The 25,251-nt window shown below is 37.6% G+C and overlaps 1 protein-coding gene across 4 annotated transcripts in view; it reads right to left on the reverse strand.

Moving 5' to 3' along the window:
• Positions 1-16,168: 16,168 nt before the first annotated feature.
• Positions 16,169-25,251, reverse strand: part of elfn2a (extracellular leucine-rich repeat and fibronectin type III domain containing 2a) — a 115,331-nt gene continuing 106,248 nt past the window's right edge. For 2 of the 4 annotated variants that reach the window (XM_082138214.1, XM_082138213.1), the window contains exon 2: positions 16,169-23,600. In XM_082138214.1, the coding sequence (XP_081994340.1) occupies positions 20,492-23,287 (2,796 nt within the window). In that variant the 5' untranslated portion in view covers positions 23,288-23,600 and the 3' untranslated portion in view covers positions 16,169-20,491. The remainder of the gene's footprint in view (positions 23,601-25,251) is intronic. The other 2 variants (XR_014197651.1, XR_014197652.1) reach the window with 2 other exon arrangements.

Consider the following 25,251-nt stretch of genomic DNA (forward strand, 5'->3'; position numbering starts at 1 on the left):
TTATTGCTATTAGCTCTATTTTGATTTAAAAATAATACCTGTATAGTGTAATAATAACAACAACAACAACAACAGCAACAAGAACAATGGGATATGTATAAATAAACAACAACATTAATAATAATAATAATAATAAAATAATTTAATTTATTTATTATGAATACATCAAATAATTATAATAATAATAAATACACAATTATTATTAGTAGTAGTATTACATTCTTATTAGAATGAGATTTATTAAAAATAATAATATCTAGTGTTAGAAATATAATAATTATAATAAATACATTATTATTATTATATTTTTGTTAGAATTGGATTTATTAAAAATAATAACATGTAGTGTTAAACATATAATAATAATAATAATAATAATTTAAAAAATTATATATTTTTTTATTATTAGCTGTATATATATATATATTTTTTTTTTTACAATAATACTTAGTGTAATAATAATAACAATGTACATGGATATGTATTAACAAAAAACATCAATAACACAATAATCATAATAATATATTATTAATAACTAGTATTGAAAATATCATAATAATGTTGACAAACAAAGCCAATTATGTCTCCAAACATATTTTGACATTTAATAAAACCGAAATTAGTGAACTGATAACTGATTGAGAAGAAACATGTGAATATTGGTTAAAAACATCACTCAAAACATTTGTTGGTCTACTGAGAACAAAACACATTATCATTGTCTGAGTTGTTTTAGAGCCCATATCACTAAAGTAATTATGGAAAATTGGAACTGTTTGTGTTATCAGATCACAATTTTGGAAAGTCGGTGTAGCATGAAAACATAAAAAAATATATAAGACTCAACGCAAGCCATCATAAACAACCGAAGCAAGTCAAGTGAAGTTTCCCAAAAAGAAAAAACGTTGAGGGTAATCATTTACAATTTGTCTGCCTTTTATAGTGCGCCATTTATAAGACTTTGTCATCTGCTCTTGTTTGAATTGAGCATCTGGGCTGGGAGGACATTTGATTTACATCTCAGCTGTACAAACGAGTGTGTCTCTCGATACTTATGTGCGAACTAACAAAGCGAGCAATCACTGCCATGCACAAGCGAAAAGAGATGGAGGCTTAGAAAAAAAGAAAAAAAGAAATTATTGTCACTTCATCACAAGTATGAGTCTGCCATACACACGAAAAATACACACATAAACCCCTTTCTTTCTCTCGCGCTAATTCTCCTAGCAGTGTTTACAAAATGTGCAGCCATTAGCAGCCCGCCAGGACCGCATGCAGTTAGCAGGGTAGCTTATAGTGCCCTCAGACCTCACACAGCAAGCTTAATGTTTTCTGAAGGCATTGGCCTTTGTTATTATGTGTTTTAGAGAGTAAACACAAAGTAAATGAAAACTACATCTCAAAGAAACCTCCCACTTGGGTACCATGGCCATTAAAGCTTTAAAATTGTTCTTTCCCTTCCTTAGAACAGTTAGCAAAGCGCTAACAACCAAAAGTATCCAAGCAAATCTTATAATCTGTGGTAAATTTATGATTAAATTGATAAATTAATGCAAAAATATGCTGGAAAACATAAAATGTACTCAAAATTGGCAAGTTAAGATTCATGTGTGACTGTTGTTTACAACAGAGGGAATTTTTCCACGGCTGTCAGTTGTCTTGCTGCCTCGCTTCCCAGTCCGTCAAAGACTTCACAAAAACATTTTTTTTCAAGCTTGACTCATGCAGACATGCTTCCAATGCAATACAATGTCATGTCCGATGATCTAGAACATATTTAAGAGAGCTGTAGAGATAACCAAGCAAATTTTAATGACTACAGTGCTTATTTCTTCACAGAAATGGAATTATACATCGGATTGACATTAATAATGGATGTTTATAAATAAATCTACCCCTTTCAACCGCTTCATCGTACTCCAACCAGCCAGCGAACTGCAAAAACAGGATTGTGGGATATAATAGGACACATCTAACCAGATGAAAGCCTCTTCCACATTTGTATACTAAAAAAAAGATATAAAAAGTCTCATTGCGAGATATGAAGTTGCAATTTCGAGAAATAAAATCGCAATTATCAAAAATAAAGTCACAATTGTGAGAAATAGTGACAATTACAGGAAATATTCACAGTTGCAGGAAAGTTAACTGTAACATTAGTGAAAAATTAAGCTAACAGCAAAAAAATCCCAATTATGAGATAAAGATGGAATTATGAGGAAAAGTCCAATTTCCAATTGTGAGATTGTATTGCAAGATATAAAGAAATAAAAAATCTTCCAAATTGCAATTATGAGGGGAAAAAAACACAAATGTGTAATAAGATGCTAAAGTTTTATATTGCATGCTAGTACCAATTACGAGAAAAAAGGTCAAAATTATGAGGAGTTAATCAAGATGGTTGCAATTACAAGAAATAATATCATGAATGTATAATAAAAAGTTACACAATTAAATACAGTATGTAATGACCACAGTGCTTATTTCTCGATATAAATGGAATTACACTTTGATTTTTTTTTTACCTCTTTCAGCCGGTCCATCAAACTCAAGATAAAGGTATTTCCTATACCTTCATATACTAAAATATTCATAATTTCAGTATTTTAAATTTGAATTCTGTCAACATTCACTCTTGTTTTGGTGTTTTGTGAAGTCTTATGGCTCCTGGTTGCTATTTTTGAATGTGTAAAAGTGCAGCATGAACATGCATCAAAATGTCTCCTTTTGCGTTCTACAGGAGAAGCTTAGTAATAAGTAACACTCATACTCCTCCCTTAGAAAAACACATCTGAACATGGTAACACTCACAATATTCTCCTTACACTTTCTCTCTTTCTCCTCTTTCCCAGAGGGCGTCTGAATTGTTGAGTTTCCCCATAGCAGGTTCATTATTCATGAGTAAGAGACTGCCTCCGTGAAAAAACCTCCCCACGCGGCCCTGCCTGATTTATCGGCACCCAGACGTCAGTAATTAATGCAATATTTTATCCAAATCTCAACAGCAACAACTCAGTGGCATCCCACGAACCCTTCCAATCCCCACTGAGAACCCCCACTGCCCATCTCCCACCTACGTCAACACCTTACTTGCTTGTAGACTCTGTAGAGACCTCCAGCAACACACACACACACAGAGAGAGAGAGAGAAGCCTTAAAACTCTCTAATGAGGTTATTTCAGGCCTCTGCATTCATAAAGGATTATATTACCGAAGCACCACTCGTAGTTGCATTGAAAAATCCATAGCAAAAAATTAGTCCCTTTGTTCCAAAACCTAGAGAGCTGTCTCACTGTATAGGCAGCTGCCTTTTTAGGGAGTATCCTAGCCTTCATAAAACCTCATATGAGACTGTTTTGGAATGCTCTATGTAGGCAGCAACTGAAAATAAACTGTTTAAACCAGCCTAAGCTAGGGTGCTGGTCTGAAAAGTGGGAAAATCCCATTTAATACCAGTCTGACCAGGCTGGGAGACTAACTAAGACCAGCTTAGGCTGATTTAAACAGTTTATTTTTAACAGTTATTTTATTAAACCGCACTTCGTGGACTCGACACAACTGACTCTAGTAGTTTGATGTTAGCATGTTGCTAAGCTAACTATAAGAAGTATAATAATACATTACAAACATACGAATATATATGGTAAAACAGTCCATTTTTAGTAAATTAAAAACAAAATGTTCGTGTTTACCGTATTGAATAAAGTATCCTCAACATTTACCTCACTTGTCCACCATCATATTTTGTTCACCAAGGTTTTTACAAAGCATTCTGGGATTGCCTTTAAAAGTAAAATGAATGCAATGCAGTAGGAATTGCCCAAAAATGAGGAAGAAAACTACATAATTGTACTATGTATGTACTTCAAAAGCCAAGTTTTGGAACGAACAACTCTACTCGGAAAATGAATATGCATGCGACCACAGAGGCATGTTTTGAATATGCAAATCTAGCATGTAATTATCGTTACTGTGTGACGTTCCAGTACTTAAATATTTTAGTATTTCATCAGTGTAGTAAAGAGGAAACCAATCTAAAGTCTATAATTAAAGATAATGGATGGTGCGGAAACAGCCTTATCAAGAGCACTCATTTACATATATCACTTTACATGTTTATCAGCTTTGTTTTTTTTAAAATACGCCATACTTAAAATGGGCTCCACTGTTAAAGAAAATATTCATAATATGTTTATTAATGACATAACATGACATGCATATTAATATATATATATATACAGTATATATATATATATATATATATATATATATATATATATAGTATATATAAATATTAGAATTTAATTTAATAAAAAAAAAATTTTTTTATTTAATTTAATTTCAATAATAAAAAAATAATAATAGTAATAAAATAAAATAAAATAAAACAATACAAAACTACATTACAGACAAAATGTGTATACACGCCCTGGTCTCCTGTACATAAATGTCTTTCATACAGGGATTTGGAGAAGATTAATTGCCTTGACGTCTTTATTTCGAGGACAGAAACACTGGAAGCTTCATCCACAGTGGTAACCTTTGACATGCTTTGAGAATTTCTGAACAACTTCAATTTGTGGATTATGGAGTTTGAGGATTATTCCCAGGAAAGCGTGAACCCATTAAAGAAGGTCGAAAGGTGAAAGCCTGTAGCTCTCATTAATAATAGAGCAAGTTCAGTACTGTGGATCGGCTAAATAATATTCAAACCATTCCACAGGGTTACCAAGTCCACAGTTTTCCTGTGGTAACTGCTGGAGGGTTTGACATTTTGAAATGCATTTCCTGAATGTATTGTAATGATAAAATCTCATATTCAGATTTTATGTCATAACATGTAAGTTTGCAAGTTTCAAGTTGATTTTAAGTGATACCAAATTATAGGCCCTACTGTGGAATTCCAGATACAGTTTAAGATGGACAGCCATACTTTCTCCAAGAGCAGTTTGGATAATTTAGTTACACTTGAGACTTACATTTATACGGTTTCTATAATTAGATGGCTTGTCTTTGGAGTCCATCGCCCTGTTTGAAATCTATAAAGACTAATTAAACATAGTGTCGGAGGAAAAACGTGACGTACGCTGATGCCAATCCCTCCTGCAGCGCTCCCTGTTGTGTTTCTCCTCTCCTGTGTTTCTCATCCCTTTGGACTTAATTTGATTCTCTTCTGAAATGAAAATGACTGCCGGGTATTTTGGTGTTGTAATTAGTACTCCTGCTAACTGAGCCGGGACAGTTTTGGACTTAATTATGCGTCACTGTAATTGATTTGATAAAGGTGCATATGCTTCGGGTCCTTTTTTACTCATTACGAAACTGTGCTCGGGGTTGTTGTGAACTTTAAAACACACTTTTATTTCAGCTGTAACTATGTATGTATTTGGACACTTTTAGAAACTTTGATGTAGATTTTTCCCTCTAAAACTGTTGTTGCAGTACATTTCCGAGTGTCAGGTAGCATTATGCAAAGTTTTTACCCATATTTAGTGAAAATTAAGAAGGATTTAATTGCTTTACACAAACGTTTCAATTGTGCTATTCTGGGTGTCCAAGGGTTAAAGAAATTTACTCTTTTATTTACTTATGTCATTCCAAACCTGACTTTCTCCTGTGGAACACAGAATACATTATTTTAAAAAATATTTCTGGTTTTCTCCATACAATGAATGTCAGTATGGTTCAAAACAAACATTTGGTCCCCATTGACTTTCATTGTTTGGACCAAAAAATTGCCAAAAGTGCCAATAGTCGAAGAAACAACCGCTTACTAAAAACAACAAACACCCATATCCTGCATTCTAATTTAGCATCTTGTTTATTACTTGGCCCTGGAGTACGATTACATTAATACTACTCGTAGACAGACATCGGAAAACATTGGTAGAAATGTCATCACGAGTTGGAAGGCAGGGGGTTACAAAACCCTTCAGGGTTTTTTGTCATCGAAGATGAACCGCAAGGATGACAATGAACCACATTCATGATGCAGCTAATTCTCAAGCACTCCAGGAGAAGATAAACAGAGCTAATGAAACATAAATGAATCATTGACTCGCTTGAAGATTTTGTTTTGTTCTCCAATAAACAAATTGAGGCTGCTAGCTGTTTGGCTGTTAAATCAACAAGGATGTGTCATAAAAATGCATTTTTGTGAGGAACAGAACACCCATTATATGATCTATGAAACCACCTCAGTTAATGGATTTAATTGAGGTGTGCAGTATGACCAAAGTGCTTTAAGTGCTAGAAATAGAGATGATTAAAGGCTTTGAGGCTATGGGGTTGGATTGGGGGGATGTAAAAAATAAATAAATAAAAACTTGCATCACAATAATTGTGATTGTCAAAACATTTGGTAACTAAACAGAACGGGACAACATGTTACAATGTTGACATGGTACAATGACTGGTAGGTAGGCTACTGTTTTTATTATTGCTTGACACAAATTTCACAATTTCATTTAATTCAGTTCTTGTGATTTCATTCCGATCTTGATTCAATATTGATTCCTTTGGATAAATATTTGGTACAGTAAATTGTTCTCAAAAAAAAAAAAAAAGGCATATCTTACCTAATAATGTAAACATAGAGCCCTGTCAGCTTATTAAAGGTCGAAAATAACAACTCAAATTACTGAGGTAAATGTAACTTTATGTGAATGTTCTCCAGCTGTTTTTGCTGACCTCTTTCCGCGATTGAAAAACACTGATTGATCAATATTATGTATAAGGCATATTAATTTCGGTAAGTTGTACTGTATCTTTTAACATGCCTATTGTTTATTCATGTTTACTTACTATTAACTAATCGGTTCACGTCCGCTTGAACTGAGGCGCTACAGCGATCTGTCACGTCATACAAGCGCCAAAACGGTATTTATTGTTTGAATTTCGTAATAAAATTGACTGAATCTGAGAGGTGAAAATTTGTTTCATATCAAAAGTAACTGCTCTGTCTTGTCTGTCGGTGTCAGTGTCCTCTTTGCTCTGCGACTTTTCTCTGCGTGAGAAAATGGATGTGTGGCGTGAGAGCGTTTGAAAAGTGTCAATTGCGTGAGTCTCACGCTGAATGCGTGAGAGTTGGCAGCCCTATTGTAGCCAAAATATGGAAAGTAGGAGAATTTCCCACCTCCAGGGAGCCGTAGCAGGGGATGATGGGTAAGTGTTTGTTTATGTGCAGGAAAAAGAATACCATCTCAATAGCACGTTTTCAGCAATTTTCAGCTCTGCTAGACCATGTTTGCAGTGATATCCCTCTTGGCAATACAGTAGCTTGGAAGGAAAACAGCCTTTAAGATTAGCATTGCCTTCAGGAAATCGACAGGACCACATTTATCGAGGACTACAGAGTGAGTTTGTGCACCTCATGAGACTGAAGAGCTTAGAACGTCAATAGAAGACAACATGGGAAGACAGGCAATGAGACTAGAGGGAAAAACATATTAGGCCTATATGTGTTAATCCAGTCAACAAAATTACTGGTAAAAGTGTTCTTAAAAGAGTTTTGTTTTATTCTTTGGATCGTCAACAATGAAAACAGAAGAAGCAGTTTTAATTAAAACATACGTTTGATGAAAATATGATGAGGGATGTCACTAGAAATCAGAACAAAATACTTACTAGAGTATAAAACAGAAGAGATTAGACATAACCAGCAACACTAAAACCATTATGGATGAAATAGAGGATAAACTTGTAACGCTGTGTTATCAGATTTGTTGACCCTGCTGTATGTCTGCAGCTGTTCACATCAGACCAAAATGCTTTCTGAAGCACAGAATGTATGACATTAGACATCACCTTAGTGAATTTGGGTAACATTAAATCCCTTCTGTGAGAAATAGAGAGAGTTAACAGATGTAAGTAACCTGTAACACTTTGTTGTTGGATTTGGTGACCCTGCTGTTCACATCACACCAAAATGCTTTCTGAAACACAAAACAGAGGAGATTAGACATCACCAGAGTGAATTTGGATCACATTAAAAGCCATTCTTTGTGAAATAGATAGAGGTAACATATTTCAGTAACCTGTAACACTTTGTTGTCAGATTTGGTGATACTGCTGTGTATCTGCAGATGTTCACATCAGACCAAAATGCTTTCTGGAGCATGAAATGGATGAGATTAGACATCCACAGAGTTAATTTTGGGTTGCATTAAATCCATTCTGTGCGAAAATGATAGATGCAACGGATTTTAGTAACCTGTAGGCTAACACTGTTGTTAGATTTGGTGACCCTGCTTTTTATCTGCAGCTGTTCACATCAGACCAATATGCTTTCTAGAACACGAAACAGCGGATTTATCAAATACTCTGTCCCAAATAATAGTCAATAACCAATTAAAATGCATCCAGGAGGACTGGGCCTTTTTATTAATGTATTTGATGCATAAATAACAACCAGGGAAAACACACAAACAATAAATAATACAATAATAATGACAGAGCAAGCAAGAGCTTTTGTCTGAAAAAGATTATTTCTTGAGTAAATAAACCCTTTTTACAGCATCGATTTCTCCACAGCTACACCAATTGATTACATTTAAAATATATTTTCAACAAAAGACGACAACCTGCATGTTTGGAATTAAACTCCATCCGAGAATTAGAATTCCGCCCGTACTCCTGATTAAACCAGATCAGTGAGTTTCATTGATTGGAGGAATCCATCAATGACCATTCAAATGAGTAATAGGACAGGGCCTCGGAATAGCCCATCAAGGTCCTGAGGGCAAGGGGGAATACAGTTGTACCCTTCATTGCAGTTCCTGACATGCCATAAGCGGGAAATGAATTGGAAATGGGGACACGACGCGGAGCGAGTCCATTATGCTACGGGTGGGCATAAGCACCCTGCTTGACCCTTAAATCAGCAAGCGAGGTGCTCGATGAGAACACCATCCCTCCCTGTCCTGCTATTGATCTTGCCCTCTCATTACAGCTTCGACACACACCATAACGGCTCACATGGCTCCATACATCAGCAGCTGAAGCCCAATATAATGGTCTCAGTATTCAATGTGGGGAAGAGGGAAGATGAAAGGAAGTGCTAGGCCTAAACAAAAGCAAGCAGGTATAAGGAACTTCAGATTTTCTAACTTTCTGACGCTCATAACACTTCCACCTTCCATTTCCTCTGTCAATCCCACAATCCTTTGTGCAAGCTCCCAGAAAGAATGAATTAAAAAACGCCCACTTATCTCCGTCCCAGTGGACATTTACGGTCAGGTTTGGGGTTGCTGCGGCACTCCAAATAAACACAGCGAGTGAATCTAAAGTCAACCCTCTGGTCCTGGTGTAAGAATATGATGCAAACGTGCAAATAGGCTGTTTATGAGATAAATTATGAAGCCGAAATAATCAATGGGCCAACATACTGTAACAAGATAAACACTAGCAACGTTTGCTTGTTAAACTGCAACACAGTGATCAAGGCTGCCAACGACGCTAAACTGTGTTTTTTTTCTTGTTTTTTTTCCGTGTATGCTGGTATGTTCTTAGTGTTACCTTTAAGGTTCCCGCTCTTGTCTATTCACTTATGGTTTCGGTGAGAGGTGAAACTGTGTTTGTGTGTAAAATGTATTGTTTCGCAATCAATTAATTTTAATCATCACAAACACTGTGATGGACAGTACATTAACTGAGGCATAGTCAACACTTAGTCTTTCTTTCATACTCACACTCTTGCTATCAGGGCATTCACTCACTCATGATGGGAGAAAATGGTGCTTTCTCATTAGAATTATTGGTTGCAAACAATCCGATGGATGGATGGGATGGTAAAGATAACTTTCATCATTAAAGCATCAATCAAACTGATACTTGCAGGGGAACAGAACCACACAAAGTTGTTATTTTTGATACAAATTTATTGCAAATATAGAAATAGATCTTTTGTACAGAAATTGAGAGACAAAGAATGAGAATCACCACCACCACCACCAAAAAAAACAAAAACAAAAACCAATAAATGAATGAACAGAGAAATCACTGTCATATTAAACAATGGAATTGAAATAAACCAGTGTTCAACAGAATCAACTCTAGGGTCCATGCAGAGGGATGAATATTTCATACATGGTTCCCAACTCAATGAAATCCCTTCATTGTACTGAAGTGCGAAACAACTTCTAGGTCTGGTGATCGAATGCAAACATGACCTATGACCTCTTGCCAACATCATGTCCTCCTGGAGACAGGGGTTAATTAAGTAGAGGAGAACCAAAGTCACATTTTAATGTGGAACCGAGCATTCAAAAGCAGTATAGTGGCTGATTTTTGATTTTGAACACACATTTCATATTGAGTATATTGATGTGATCCAAAAACACGATTCCATTAGACACTCATACACTGTCAAAGGTCTAACTGACTTTTGCAACCACAAGATATGTTGTGTCCGATGTCCCACATGGGTTGAAGCAAGAATGTGTCCAATCGATTATGGCTGGATGAGTTTATTTGTCAGATGGATTGAATTTTGGCTATCAAAGTCTCAGAGCAAGTGGTGTTCAGACTTCCAACCCCCAGTTTACACTGTCAATTATACATAAGTATCTCACAATTAAGTCACCGGGGGATTTTTGGGAAGGTTTCCGGAGAAGTTCAGTTGTCAGAAGAGCTTTTCAGTTTTTCTTGACAAGGAATCGATTGAGATGACAAATTATCCTTTCTGTGTTTGTTTTGACAGTCCAAAGATGCTTTTTAGTACACCTCTCTTAAGAAAGCAGTTGAAGACAAGCCTTCTGGGATGTCTGCAGATCAATAACTAGGAGAGGTGATTGATCAGAGCTTTTAGAACAATGAAGACTTCAGCCCAAGAGGAACCTAGAGAAACTCTACTCAAAGGTGCAAGGTAAACTTTACCGTATTTATCTAAAGATCTTGAATGTGCACCCAACCAACAGCTCTACATTATACTCATGCTAAGTGGGGTTAATTATGTAGTAGACAAATATCAGGTGAAAATTCAAACCAACACTGGACTATGTCGTTGAAATGGGTTGGAAATGCCATCGGAGACAACTAACAACAAAGGTGACACCGAAACCAATTTGCCTTGGGACCCTGGTCTAGTTTGACGCTTTATTTGGATTACATTAAATATGTATATAATTAAATAAACTATCAAATGAAAGGCTAAAGCAATTTCTTCTTTCCTGGGTCAAACTCTGTTGGGGTGAGTAGTATTAATTACTAATGGGATTATTTTGCACACTCTTATAGTTCAACATTCGACAGTTGACCTCCCCGACCAATGATGGCTTGTCATTTTTAAACTGGTATGCATGTCAATTAACCCTGTTATTACTGAATGAAAATGTCAGATTAGTACGGGCACAGTCATATGATGAAGGCCAAAAAATAAATAAAAAATTAAGAGCGAACCATAACATTCTGATATAAATGGTCACATTTGACTGATCTGACCTATCGTTTCATCAGGTAATTGATTCAGTTACTGCTGGCAGTTGACTACATTATACATGTAAATGAGTTTATATGTGATGGCAGTGGAAGAGATGCTATGAAAAAAAGTAAGTCAACAAAGCCCCGGGGGAAAGTAAAAAGACAAAACAACACAGAAAAAAACAACAAAAAAAACATCTGAAATTTTAGTTTCATAGTGTTTTTGACGTACATCCACTCAATATACACAACAATAAATTTTAGGCTCATTGAAAATACAGGAAATCATGCAAATATAACACTTTATTTCAATTTCATGTCTTTTTTTCAGTCTATAGTTTCAGTCATCTTAATTACAGATCATTGCACAACCCCGACCATAAAAATAAAAATAAAAATAAATAAAACCTCCCCAAATACACTCTGGTCCCACCCAAAAGAATGATATACAGAACAAGCTTGGTAGAAAAAAAGTCAGACTCTTTACAAAATTCACAGATGTTTCGCATTTCCTTCATTTCAATAAGTGACTCCGTTCAGGTGACCTAAACATTGCAAACTTGATCGTTTAACGTTAAAACAAAATAAATAAATATATTAATTAAAAGACAATACACATAAATCAATTCTAGTGTGGTTCACAGCAAGATGATTATTTTAAAATGCCAATTTCCCACAATGCACTCCTGATCAGCTCTAGGCAACAACTGCAAGCAACCATTGGCCTTTAAGCAATGATAATTCCATGACTAATTTTTCATTAACTTTCAGTATTTAAATTTGCAATATCACATAAATCAAATCAAAAAGCCAATCAAAAAAGTGAAAATGGGAAAAATACATACGGTATCCGTTCAAATGAAACAATACAGCGTTTTTCAGGCTGGTGCCAACAGATTTCTATGTTGAGCTAACTCCAAGATCATTATCTTCAGCATATTATGCATGCAGAGAGCACAATATCCCACATGCTGGCCGTAGACTCATTTAGAGACCACTGGAATTAGACACGTTCCGAATATCACACCCGGCAAGAGGCTGAAAACACTCTGCTATGTAAAATTACCCTCTCTTCGGATGACCGTCAAATGTGGACTGAGGAGAATGAGCCGCCTGATGTGTTGTGTGATTGCTAGTCACTCACTTACCATATGCGAATCCATGCCACACACAAAACAAACAAAGATGTACATCCATAATAAGCTAGCATGCTAATCCTCATACTATCAGGCAACAAACATCTACACAAAGCCTTTAGCATGATGCTAAGTGCCTTGTTGGCAGCTTTTTGCATTCTGTTGGCCGTTTCAAACCTCATTAAATGATACAGCTGGAAACTGATAGCACCAATGTGGCTAGGCTAGCTAATATAACGCTAAAATCTTCTGTGCCTGATTCCCCAACCATTAAAGCCTTTGAAATGGGGTCGGAACGATAAAACGGTCACATAATGAAAGTGCCAACTAGACTCTTTTATTTAAGAGCTGGATTATCCTCTTCATTTGGGAATGCTTTTTCCACCAAACGCTGAGAGAAAAAGACACAAAGCTAGCGAGGAATAGCCGATATGGTTGGAATGTAATCAGAAGCAGTATTCTTAGCTGTTAATCGGATTCCTGTATTTTTAGAAAGTTTTTTTATTTTTTTTTAGAAAATAGCTATTATCAGCTAAAAGGCTCTGAATTGGCAAAACGGACAGGCATCTATCGCCATTACAGTAACATTGAGATTATTCCAGTAATTTGGCTATTTGACATAAGCGAGCTAATGACTATGATAGTGATCCTTAAGAGGGGTTCATGGTGCTTCATTGGAAAATTTGAGCATGACCACTTAAAAAAAAGAAAGAAAAGTAAATATGGTCCATTTTGAGTCCATTACTTACAATACAGAGAAACGGTGAACCATCAACAGGGTTTTAGAAACACTGGACATAAAAGGCCTCATTTAGAGGTCTTATCTACTATGTACTGGCAACAGCAGTTTCGTCCTTGAGTCTGCATTAGCGCATACTCTTATAGCCCTGTCTGAATTCATCAACTCATTTCAAAATAAAATAAGTTAATAAACAGAACTAGAGCCAACACAGCAAGCAATTGAAGCACAGCCACACACGGGCGCATTTAGAATAAAAAATCAACCATTTACATAAAAAAGTCTGCATTAACTTGATCAAAACTATAGTAAAAACAACATTATTACAATTTTTTAAAAATATTTTAAAATGTGTTTTTTTCCTGTCATGTCAAAGCTGAATTTTCAGCATCATTACTCCAGTCTTTAGTGTCACACAATCCCTGCTCAAGAAACATTTCATATTATTTATCAACGTTGACTGCTTCATATTTTTGTGGAAATTTTTTTTGAACACCATCATTTATTGTAGCATTATAAAATGTCTTTGCTGCCATTTTTGATCATTTGAATGCATCCTAGCCTAACAGTAAAAAAAGCTGCTGCCTTAAATTTTTAAGTACAATCAACTTTGATGTTTGAGTCATTTCAACTTTTTTCAACATTTTCGACAATTTCAACTTTTTTCAACATTTTCGACAATTTCAACATTTCAAATGACATTGAACTGACTTAAAAATGAGTTAAATCTTGTATAACTTATAAAGAACGTTGAAAATGTGTTAAAGCAATGTAAATACATATGTTATCCTAACTTATTGATCATATAATTTTTACAGTGTTCTGAATGGTAGTGTATAAATAAATAAAATATTGTTGAAAATAGTTTTAGATGGAGTTTAGCATGTCAACTACCCAGAAAGATATTAGAAATGTATACAAAAAATTCAACAACAACAAAAATATTTCTTGCACTTCCTCACACACCCATAATGCAGTTGGACACACAATTTGCTTTACATGAACGTGTGGCTTTGAAAATATCTACTTTCTCAGCAAAATGTTAGGTGAACCTTAAAAAGTAAACATGAAATCATAATTGACTTACTTTAACACATCCCTGGTCTTATTATGAATGTTTCATCAATTTATGTTAATCCAAAGGAATATAAAAAAAGTTTGCTTTTGTAATCTTTCATCAAACTATAGTTTTCTAACAATTTCCACTATCCAAACAAACTCCAATGTCCTGCCCTATATTTGGATATGCAATTTCACTTAAAAACCTAAACAGTAGTATATGGGTTGCAAACTCAAACTGACTTTTTAAAGTGAGAGGAAAAGAGCAAAACCATGTCCCTCATTTTAAGAGGATTTGTGTTTTCCTCCTCTTCCTTCTCGAGTGAATCTATCATTGCGTTTTCTCCCCCCCTACCCTCCCCGCCTCCCCCTCACCCCCTCACATCCACTTTGCATGTTTCTAAATGGAACATCACGCCCGGAGGTCGGAACAAACTGCTTTTTGAACTCGTTTTCACTTTTCTCGTTCTTTCTTAAACTCATGCACTGTACATGCATCAACGTCATTCTCATTGTGATAACCTAAGGCTCTCAATTTAGTGATCGTGGAACGCAGTATTGTGAGCATACGGCAGGATAAGAGCAAAAACCATTCTCGTTTCCCTTGAATACGTCGCGTCTCCAGGGTTCTTTGCGTCTATTGAAGCGTTTCACTCAACTCTGAATAAAATATCCTCATCGTCTGTGGATCTCAAAGGGGTCAGAAAATGCTGTGAGATGTCCTAGAATTGAATACATTAGATGCCCCTAAGGTCATCAAAAAAGATTGAATGCCTGGTTAAATAATAAATTACGTATCTAACACATGAGAGAGGTCGTAAACAAACCTTTGGCCAATATTGCTCCCTATCTAACTGATCAATGCCACATACAAAATAAACCGTATTTATTATTACTCCAAGGGACTGCAAATAAGAACCTAAACAGCATATTTTTTCAGCAAAGCCAACATGATACTGTAAACTAATGTATTTGTCTAACAGTCTAACAGTCTTGACAGCTAATAACAAAACAGGCCGGGGAGAAAACATATTGAGGGACATTTTAATCTTTTCATGGCGTGATAAAAAGCAGCAATCCTTCAGCCTTGGCATATAGGGGTAATTAAATCCTTGCTCAGGGTGAAAAGCATTACAAACGCCATTTCCAAAAGACCCCCTGCAGACCCTTTCCTCAAAAACGGCACGCAAAAAGCGCATCTACAGTGCACGCGTTAAAAGTGTGTATAACAGAACTTTTCGTAACCTGACAGAGTTTACAAGGCCATGGGAAGTTTGATGTTTGAGGCACATTAAAAATGAATCAGGTTGGGCTCTGCCTCGAGTCCCATTTTTTTCCTCTCAAAAATAAGTGTGATGCTTCATGTAGTGCCTGAACCTTATCTTGACTCTCACAGTATGAAGTCATACCTCTAGACGTGTCCTGCCCTACAGGAAGTGTGGGGATGTGATGTTTAGTGGACTTGACCTGCAGAATTGGAATACAGTAGATAGAGTAATGTTTGCTGTTGAAACTTAAAAGTTAGTGTCTTTGTAGACTGTGGCAACTCAATTTCGATGATTATATGAAACTGTATTTACAGTGACATATATTGTGGCATATTCGATGAGAAAATATAAATCAGGAATTGATTGGATTGGAAAAAGTGGCAACGCATGCCAGAATATGGAGCCTGACCTCTTGAAAAGCTGCTGACAGACACCTTTGAGGAGATATTTGGACTTGGACATACAGTAGACATTTAAGGTTAAAGGACACGTTCGGTATTTTACACTTAAAGCCCTGTTTTCAGATCGTTTCTGATGAAATACAATGGTTAAGATTGAAATTTGGACAAATGCTGCTGACCCGAGAATTTTCGGTTTCTGTGGTAGCGAAAAGGCTAGTCAGGTGAAACAAGTTATTACATTTTGATGAAAAATTAATGTGCATTACAAAGTAAATAGGCTCAGATCTTTTTCATGTTTACTTCAAATAGTTTTCAAAAAAAATTCACATTTCACAAACTAGGTGGTTTACAAACCAAAAAACAATTCCCTATATCACGCAAAGCTGCCATGACAGCGAATCAACTGAATTAGTACTCTACATTAAACCTACTGATCTCATTACTGAAGTTATATTTAAAAACTTGTGCAGATCCATAACTTAAATATATTTGTTCTCTTCCCTGGGCTCAGTTCGCTTATTACGCATAAATGACTGACTGAAAGGCACGTAAAACTCTAGCATCGATCACAGCGTGTTCTCCTCTGAGGTCTTGGTTAACCTGCTGAGCTAATACACATCTCGAGATAAAGGAGGTTGGGATTTGAGTCTTTTTGCATTAAACACGGAATGGTGCCATGGAGAGTGTGAATAACATTTTATTCCTTGTTCAGGTGCCTAATCCGGGGGCTTGGCCTAATTAAAGCAGCCAAAAGTCTCTGAATAGTTTATTAAAACAAGAAAAGCTTTCTGTGTTTTCTAACCACACACTAAATTCACTTTATCGAGGCTTCCGGAGCATAAGCACGAACACTCAGCTGGAGCATGAGGAATAGAGATATGAAAGAGAAATCGCTGGCACAATACATTAGTAGGAAAAAGGAAGGGGAAAAAAACGAGCAAAAATGCTTCATCACACCCTAAACATGCAACTAAATTTGACAACTGCATCACAGGACAATGGTAGGTTTTGAAAGGCTTATTATCTCCATGGACAAGATGGTAGGAGGCCAGAGAATTGTGGGCCGTAAGTCTTTCACTGTTTAAAACTTTATTAGTGGGAGGACGGAAATTGTTGAATCTCTACAGTCCTCTGTAAAACCGTACAGAGAGGGGAACTTTGCTCACTCATGTTGTGGGAGTTTCCAGTAGAAATGTATGTGCGCAAAACTTGTTTTCTCTCTATGTTTTTTCCGAGGTATTCCCAGTGAGATTCGGATTTTGAATGTTGGCTTTTAGAAATCCTGCAGAATGTACCTTTTTATACAAATCAATACAGCCCTGATAAATAATATTAATTTGGATACCATTACGATGTATTATATAGCTGGGAATCAATCAAAACACAATTCAACCCAAAATTATGTAAAAGCACCTGGGTTTTGGCCTTGAGTGCACTTGATCAGGAGGGCATTCTGGGGAAAATAAAAAAAAACATTCATTATGTTAATATTCTGTAAAGTGCCTATCTGAAATTTAAAATCACATGAAATAAACACCAACTTACAACAATGACCTTTCGATCATAAAATAATGTAGTTACTTTGACAAATAAATAACATATAAACAACAACAGTTTCAATCTTACAAATGTTTGGCACCTTCCTTTAAAATAAATCACTTTTTTAGCGCCAAGAGGGCACTTTTAAGACTATGTGTCTGTAAACTTATACAGTATGTGTAGATTGTACACTCTGCATATGTGTTTGTGTATATGTGCACGTGTGTTTGTATGTATGTGTACACATACAGCGATTTTGTTTTCACTGGACATACCCATTGGAAATCTAATACTACTTGTACATATACTGTATGTAACCATTGTTAGTATAGATTGTTCTCTTGGTTGTGTGTTTGTCACAGTTTTCACAGTCAGCCATCAGTTACATCTCATCGACATTGTAAATCTTGAAGACCATACACACACACATACGTTACCAAAAACCAACTTTTCAGCAGGAAATCAAACCACAAATACATTGTCATTCCCATATGCCAACAAAATACTTAAACAAAACATTCCAAGAGCATAATAATTTCTCTCCAATTGTCTTAGCTTTGTATCTCCCAACCACAGTGCAATAACGCAAGCCTTGAGGCTGTTTAGCAAACTCATCTCCTAACTGAGTTTAGGAAAATACTGAGGGGGGGAGGGAGGGGTGTCTTTTGGAGTTTTAAATAAGAATAAATGAGATTTCACAAAAGCTAATGATGGTGGAATATATGCATGTGTGGGTTTATCGTTTTGTTGTTTTCTTTATCTTCCTACAAGTCTGCTCTTGTCAATGATATTCATATCAATCCATGTGTTCATATACTGTTCACTATCTTTTTTCTCACTCTAAACATGAAACATTAGCATGAGCATTAATATAACCTCTTTCTTAACAGGGTAACCAATTTCTAAATGCTCATCTTGTTTTTAGATCTCATAGACCATGGTTGACTGCAGCCTGGATTTCCCTCTGAGAGGTTTTAGTAAAATGACTCACAAGGGAAACCTCTGTATTTTGGCTTACCAGTGTCAATTACAGAGCATTGATTTTAATCCTTGAAGGATGACGTGACATGCTATTGATGCATTCCGAGAGTTCATAATTTTTTTTTAAGCTAGCCAAATGCAACTGTAAATAGATCAATTTCTATGTACTGACTGAATTCTAATGACACTTGCACTCAGTGCTGATAGAACCCAGTGCATGTCTACTATAAGGTCTTGAAATCTTGAATCAAAAATGCCCATGACTCAATTCTCAAAGCCCAGAAGCCTATTTTGAAGAGCTTGAGGTGTTTATTTTAAGCCAGTAAATTGATCTAAAGAAGAAAGGCATCAGCTTGCCTTTAATTGCCATGGGTGAACCAGCAAAACTCCAGGGATGCATTCTGGGTGATGACCTGACCGGAAAGGGTGAGATTAATTTCAATCACTTTTCCAATCTGGCAGTGTTAATAATATTAGCACCTCTGTGACCCCTTGATTCCTCTGTTGCAAATTACTAATTAATTTTCACTATTAAGCCATGCAAGGACAATAACAAGGTCTTAAAAAATGAGATGTGAGAAATAATTGAATTTGTTTCATACCTTCCCTAGTTTGACCACAACCCAGATCAGGTCAACAGAAGTGGGCTATAACAAGAAACAAAAGGTCATATCAATGGGGAGAGACAAAGGAAGAGCTACTACAGTATTCAATTAATGTACTGTAAGTAGAACGGACCAAGTCATCATTGAAACGCAAATATGACATCTGATTCTGTGGATTCAATGGAGAAAAGATAAAAGTATTCTACAATAGTCGCTGAAGCTGGTTCAAGGTGTTCTGTGCCTGTGATAAACTTTTACACACAAAAAACACCAGCAAGACAGCTATTATGAAATTGTCTGTTTAGAATTTCAGGAAATTGTAGCTTCCAGATTTGATTTTGCATTTTATGAAAGTGTAGCATTCAGTTTAGCTTTGGTATTTTGCCTTCCAACAGGCAAAACAAAGCAAACTATCACACCTGGGTGTGGAAATGTGTAACACACCTAATACACGACTATTAACCTTATCTATTTCAACCTATGGGGTCTACTGTATATCTAGCTGCCACTTGTAAATTAATAATTCTTTCTCAGATCTAGCCTCTGATACTTAATCTGAAACGTACAATATTCTTAAATCCCATATTACTATTTCCCTTCTTTGAACAAGAAAAAAACTAAACAAAAAACAGACCAAATACTACAAATGAAGAGGAAGATGCCTCTAAGGCTGGCTCTGCCACAAATGAATGCCAAAAAGAAATGAACATTGTGCGTTTTATCGAATTGACACACTGCTTGAATATAAACCATATCCAGATGGCTGCCTCTGGTTTGATAACTGTGTCCCACACATGCTGCACAAAATGTGTGTAGGTGTCTCAAATCTATGAATATGCTTAGTTTAAGCAGAGATTAGGGAATGGGAGGGATTTTTTTTTTGACCTGTGGCTTCAGCCAAGCTAAATTCACAACTTTACTTTTTTCCTTCTTACTAATTAACATTGTAAACAATCATCTTGACAAGCATCAATTCTCACCATCTCTCGGGAGTATATTCAGGCATTTGTAAAATAAAAACCACTAATTCCTCATTTAAGACTATTATCTTGTCAAACTACAGTGCAAAGAGCACAGGTGGAACACAAGGTAAAATGGAGGGATTCTAAATTGAATCTGGTTGCCTTTTTAAGCGCCACATTTCCTGTGCATTTCTGGTTGGTTGCTTATCTATGCCTTAATGAGTTTGGAACACCTGCTTAATTCTGTCTCTTTCAGAACACTTGTCTCTGTGGTGGTCTGCAGGGACCAAAGCACCTGCTGATGGAGTCTGCTGAGCTGTCTCAAGAGCCACGGGTTCTTTTCTCCACAACCTTTCTTCCTGCTGTCATGTCTCTCACAAGCATCACAGTTTCTGTTGTGCTGACACTCCCTTCCAGTAGTCCAGAATGTCATGGAGATCCTCATCCTTTGCAAACTGCACTTTCTTTCGAAGAGCATGGCCAGCGGCTATGTAGGCCTCCTCACGGGGGCTTTTCTTGTAGGGCCGGAAGCGCTCCCAGATTTTAAGAGTGCTCTCGGAGGAGTACTCAGGGCTGGAGGAATACCCTGAGTAATTGTGGTGGCGGGGGGAAAGCTGGGAGTAGGCAGTGTCCTTCTTGGTGCGAGTGAGAGGCTTTAGAAAGGAGGCTTTCTGGGCAGGGGAGTCAGTGGCACCCTCATAGTAGAGGGCGGGGAAGGAGTGTCGGTGCTCTGAGCAGTGGTAGTCTGGGTGCACCTCCAAGTGGTGCTGCTGAGTTGTGCTGCCCCCACCTCCGAACACAACACCACACCCACCCGAACCACCACTGCCACCACCGGCTCCCCCTCCACCCCCGCTGCCACCATCTCCTCTGCCATTACTGACTCCCTGAACACCTATTAAGGGCAACCTCTCTACTGGCTCCCCGCACCGAATAGGGCTGCCTTTCCCAGGGTACTTGCATGACTCTGGGCTTCGAGGGTCAGGGACGTCCAGATTGAAGACCCGAGCACTTTTGACAGAGCCACCGGAAGAAACACTGCAGCGGTTTTTAACAGAGTTGATAGGAACAACTGCAGCATCCGCACTGAGTTGCCTCTGCAAGGGCCGTGATGCTGTAGCTGGGGGTGGGTCCCTGTAGGGAGGGGAGAGAAAGCCCCCTCCGCTGATGCCGGGCCGCTCAGAAAGGGGCAAAACAAGAGGAACAGGAGGTGGAGGACGGATTTTAGGGGACGACATGATCTGGCATGCCTCTGTGATGGTAGGGGAAAGTGGAATTAGCCCCCTGGCTAAGGAAGAGACACTAGGAGGTGGTGGAGAGGCAGTGTTATCTGCTGTAGTCGCAGTGGCCGCAGCTGCTGCCACAACAGCTACAGAGTCTAGTTTGAGTGCATCAATGCAGTTATTGATAATCTGGTTTACCTTGTCCACCTCCTTGGCAATGGTGGAGATCTCGGATGTTGAATCTCGGCCATCATCATCAGAGTCATCTCCTCCATTAATCCCATTTTCATTTCTTGTGATTTCTTCCCTTGAACCTGCTACTACTCCATCTCTCACTCGATCCTCTCCTCCTGCAGACGTTCGTACATCCATGTAGTTGCCCTTATTGGCAGCCATGGCTTCTGAGAAAGCTGTAGCCATCTTCTCCACTTGAGGCAGGGAAGAAAGTCGAGAAGAGGTGGTGTTGGCTGAGCCGTGAAGGATGCCCAAGCTGGAGGATGCTGACTGGGTCAGCTTGCTGTGGTGGTGTTGATGATGGGACTGGTCATGGAGTTTCTGCAAGGCTGAAGGATCCTTAGCTGCTGCAGCTGCTACTTCTGGCCCATAGCGCATCTCTAAAATAGTTTTCTTAACACTAATTGCCTTTTCTTTCTCCTCCTGCATTCGACGCCTGCGTAAGCAGTAATACACCAAGCCCAACACAATGACCATCCCAAACAGGCAGCCTAGAATGGTCATAATGTAATGGGTGGTGGTAGAAGGGGTTGCTTTCAAGTCATCACGCCCTGGGGCCCGAGTTGCAAAACACAGACAAGTGTGATTGTATCGCTGTGAATTGCGAATGGAGGCAACACAAAATGTGTAATTTGTGTGGGGCTTTAGGTTGTTTAGTGTGACAATCTCTTTCTTGTTCTTTAAGTTTGTAACATCTGACACATAGGTGTGGTTGTACTGCACTAAGATGTACATCTTACTGTAGGGCTTGGGTATTTGAACCAAGAGGGATGCGGTGGAGAGGGAGACCGTTTGCAACTTAATAGTGGGACTATACGTGGGGTCTGTTGTTGATGAAGCTGTGGGCTGGTGATAAGGTCCCATCGGATCATAAATATCCACCCCCATCCCAGAAGAGTCCGAGTCAGGAGGCAATGCGGTTATGCTAGTAACAATCACTCCATCTTTACACATGGATGCCAGGATGGAACGAGCATTTCTTCCATGATTACCTGTAGGACTCAGGAGAGGGTAGCCAAAAAGTTCCTTTGGCGTCTCACAAAGGAGCCTGTCATAGGTGTGAGTGACATTGTCGAATGCCTCCAACCAAATAAGGAAGCTGTACAAGTCACAGCCACAATGAAAAGGATTTCCAGCCAGTTCGCACACTATCAGCCGCCCACCCAAAATGGTGAAGGAGGATGAATCCAGCTTTGCTAATTTGTTAGAGGAAAGATCGAGACTGCTAAGGCTTGGGCACTCCCAGAAGGCATTGTTTGCAATTACCTCTATAAGGTTATGCTGCAGATATAGGCACTGCATTCGACCCAACCCTCGTAGCATGCCCTCGGTGAGGTTGGTTAACTTGTTATATCCCAACTGCAAGACCTGTAGATTGGCCTGTCCTGCGAAGGCACCGTCCTCAATGTAGGAGATTTCATTCTTAGTGAGGTTGAGGTCGGTAAGGTTGGTAAATCGGCTGAGGGAGCTGAAGAAAATTGCCTTGAGCTTGTTTTCATTCAGCCGTAAGTCATGGACAGTGTTGTTAATGTGCTGTGGGATTGTCTCATATGGAGGCTGGTTCTGACTGCAGATTGCCAGCCACACGTAGCCTTTATCCCCCTCAATTAGCCAGCAGTCACCCCTCACGAATGAAGGTGCATGGAGGAAGAGAAAAATAGGGAGAGAAAGGATGAGAAAGGAGGGTGGAAATGCACAAGGTAAGCTGAACCTGCAGGCCATTTTTTGGACCAAAAACTGGATTTGTTTTGATCAAGGAGGGAAACGAACAAGGTTAGGGCTCAAAATAAGAAAAATTATCACAGGAGATGGACAGCCAATAGGATTACAAAGACACAGGTTCTGGGAAAAACGTGTCTTGAGGGCAGTCACAGCTGTTCAGGAACCATAATGCCAAACATTGTCTCCATTTTACGTGGTCCGTGTTATAGGGTTATAGTGTCGCTTGCCACAGCTGTAACTCATGGTCTTTGACTTCTTGACTGCTCTCCTTTTGAACTGCCGAACAATGCTTTCAATCCGTCAGTTTTTGGATCTGTATAAGAGACAAAAGGTGGGGAGAGAAAATTGAGAAATTATTGTATTTTTTTAATTATTGTTTTATGCTTTAATTATAAACAAAAGAGATTTCGAAAACCATTCATGCATTAAAATGTCTAAAGCCATGATACTTTTTCATACTATTCTAGTGTTAACAATGTTTGGTTATGTAAAACCATATTGGTGCAACTAAACAATAAAGGCTCAAAATTGTTATAAAAGAAAGCATGAATGGCAGCATAATTAGGGACCATAATGTAGAACAGCCATTAGTCTTTGTAAGTCACTGAGGTTTTACTGTGCCTCTGAGGATTCATTTAGGATTACCGTTATCCAAACAACCCCATTCCTTGTCACTCTTCTGCATATTTTTTTGTTTTGTTTTTTGTTTGCTTGGTTATAAAAACGCATAAAAACACCTTAGCAGCAGCTACAGTTGTTTGTGTGTGTACGTGTTTGTATTTATGTCAATGTCAGTAACTTGGTCAGTGAAATTATGCAGTAGAAAGTTTGGGTGTATTATTTCATTATGAATTAATATGTCACTGTTCCTGCTGACCAACAACAACAACAACAACAACAACAAAAATCCAGGTTAACTTTGTAACTTATAATCACTGAACGCTCACCAGACCTCCTGCTAATACTTCATCCATTTTTCAGAATGTCTGTGTACCGGGACACCATTTGCAAAATGTTTTATTCATGCTTCGAATTAAATCACACAGAACAAAATTGTAATATTCCTTTACATTATCCTACAAATATTGTCACGAAACCTTACATAATAAAACTTGAGCTAGACTAAAGCTCAGTCTAGAATTCAAGCATCCAATTTTATAATAGTCACTTCTCATTCCTAAAACCCTCAAAGAAACAGAGAACCTGTTTCCCCCAGTGCCCGAGCTCAAGATTGAAATTGACAATTCAATTCCTCAACTGACGTCAGCTGATTTACCACTGACCCTCAGAGTGTGTCATAACCAAGCGATCCTCTCGTAACGGTCAATCCTTCAGTCCCTCAAGGCTACAATGTGTGTGGGTCTTTTCATATCTGTAGGAACAACATTAGCTGCAGAGTGTTAAAAATCTTTTAATACTCACAAATGTCAATTACAGCCAAGAAAACACTATAGGAATGTGTGTGTGGATATGCCTGTGAATGTATGCATGTAAACATGTTTGCTACATCAAAGGAAATGAACATTGTAAGCAAATAACACAGAAGACTTTTATGCAAATTGAATGTGAATAGAAGTAATTCTGAAGGGAGTATTAATTACCCTGCTGATGAGAAAAAAGGTTTACATAGCACCACTTGAACAGCTGTAATTGTAAAAGTTATCCAGCAACGTATGCATAATGAAACTTCAATATGCGTTGCACATTAAACTAACAAAAGATATTGTACCCAGTGGAATATCTCAACAACTTAATATCCCACAATGTACTGGGATAAACATAGACTGATGAATGTGTGGTCCTTGCTAAGAATCTTTCAAAATTTCAGCTATCAGAAGTAAACAATAACGTGCAACTAAAGCAATTTGTTGACCAAAATAGTGGACCAGTGAATACCCATTTAACCAATAGTGGGGCATTTCGTCTCAGTGGAATTTTCCAAGAAAAACAGGATTTTCAGTAAA

The sequence above is a fragment of the Leuciscus leuciscus genome, assembly GCF_965113295.1.
Source record: "Leuciscus leuciscus genome assembly, chromosome: 15".
Lineage (NCBI taxonomy): Eukaryota > Metazoa > Chordata > Actinopteri > Cypriniformes > Leuciscidae > Leuciscus > Leuciscus leuciscus.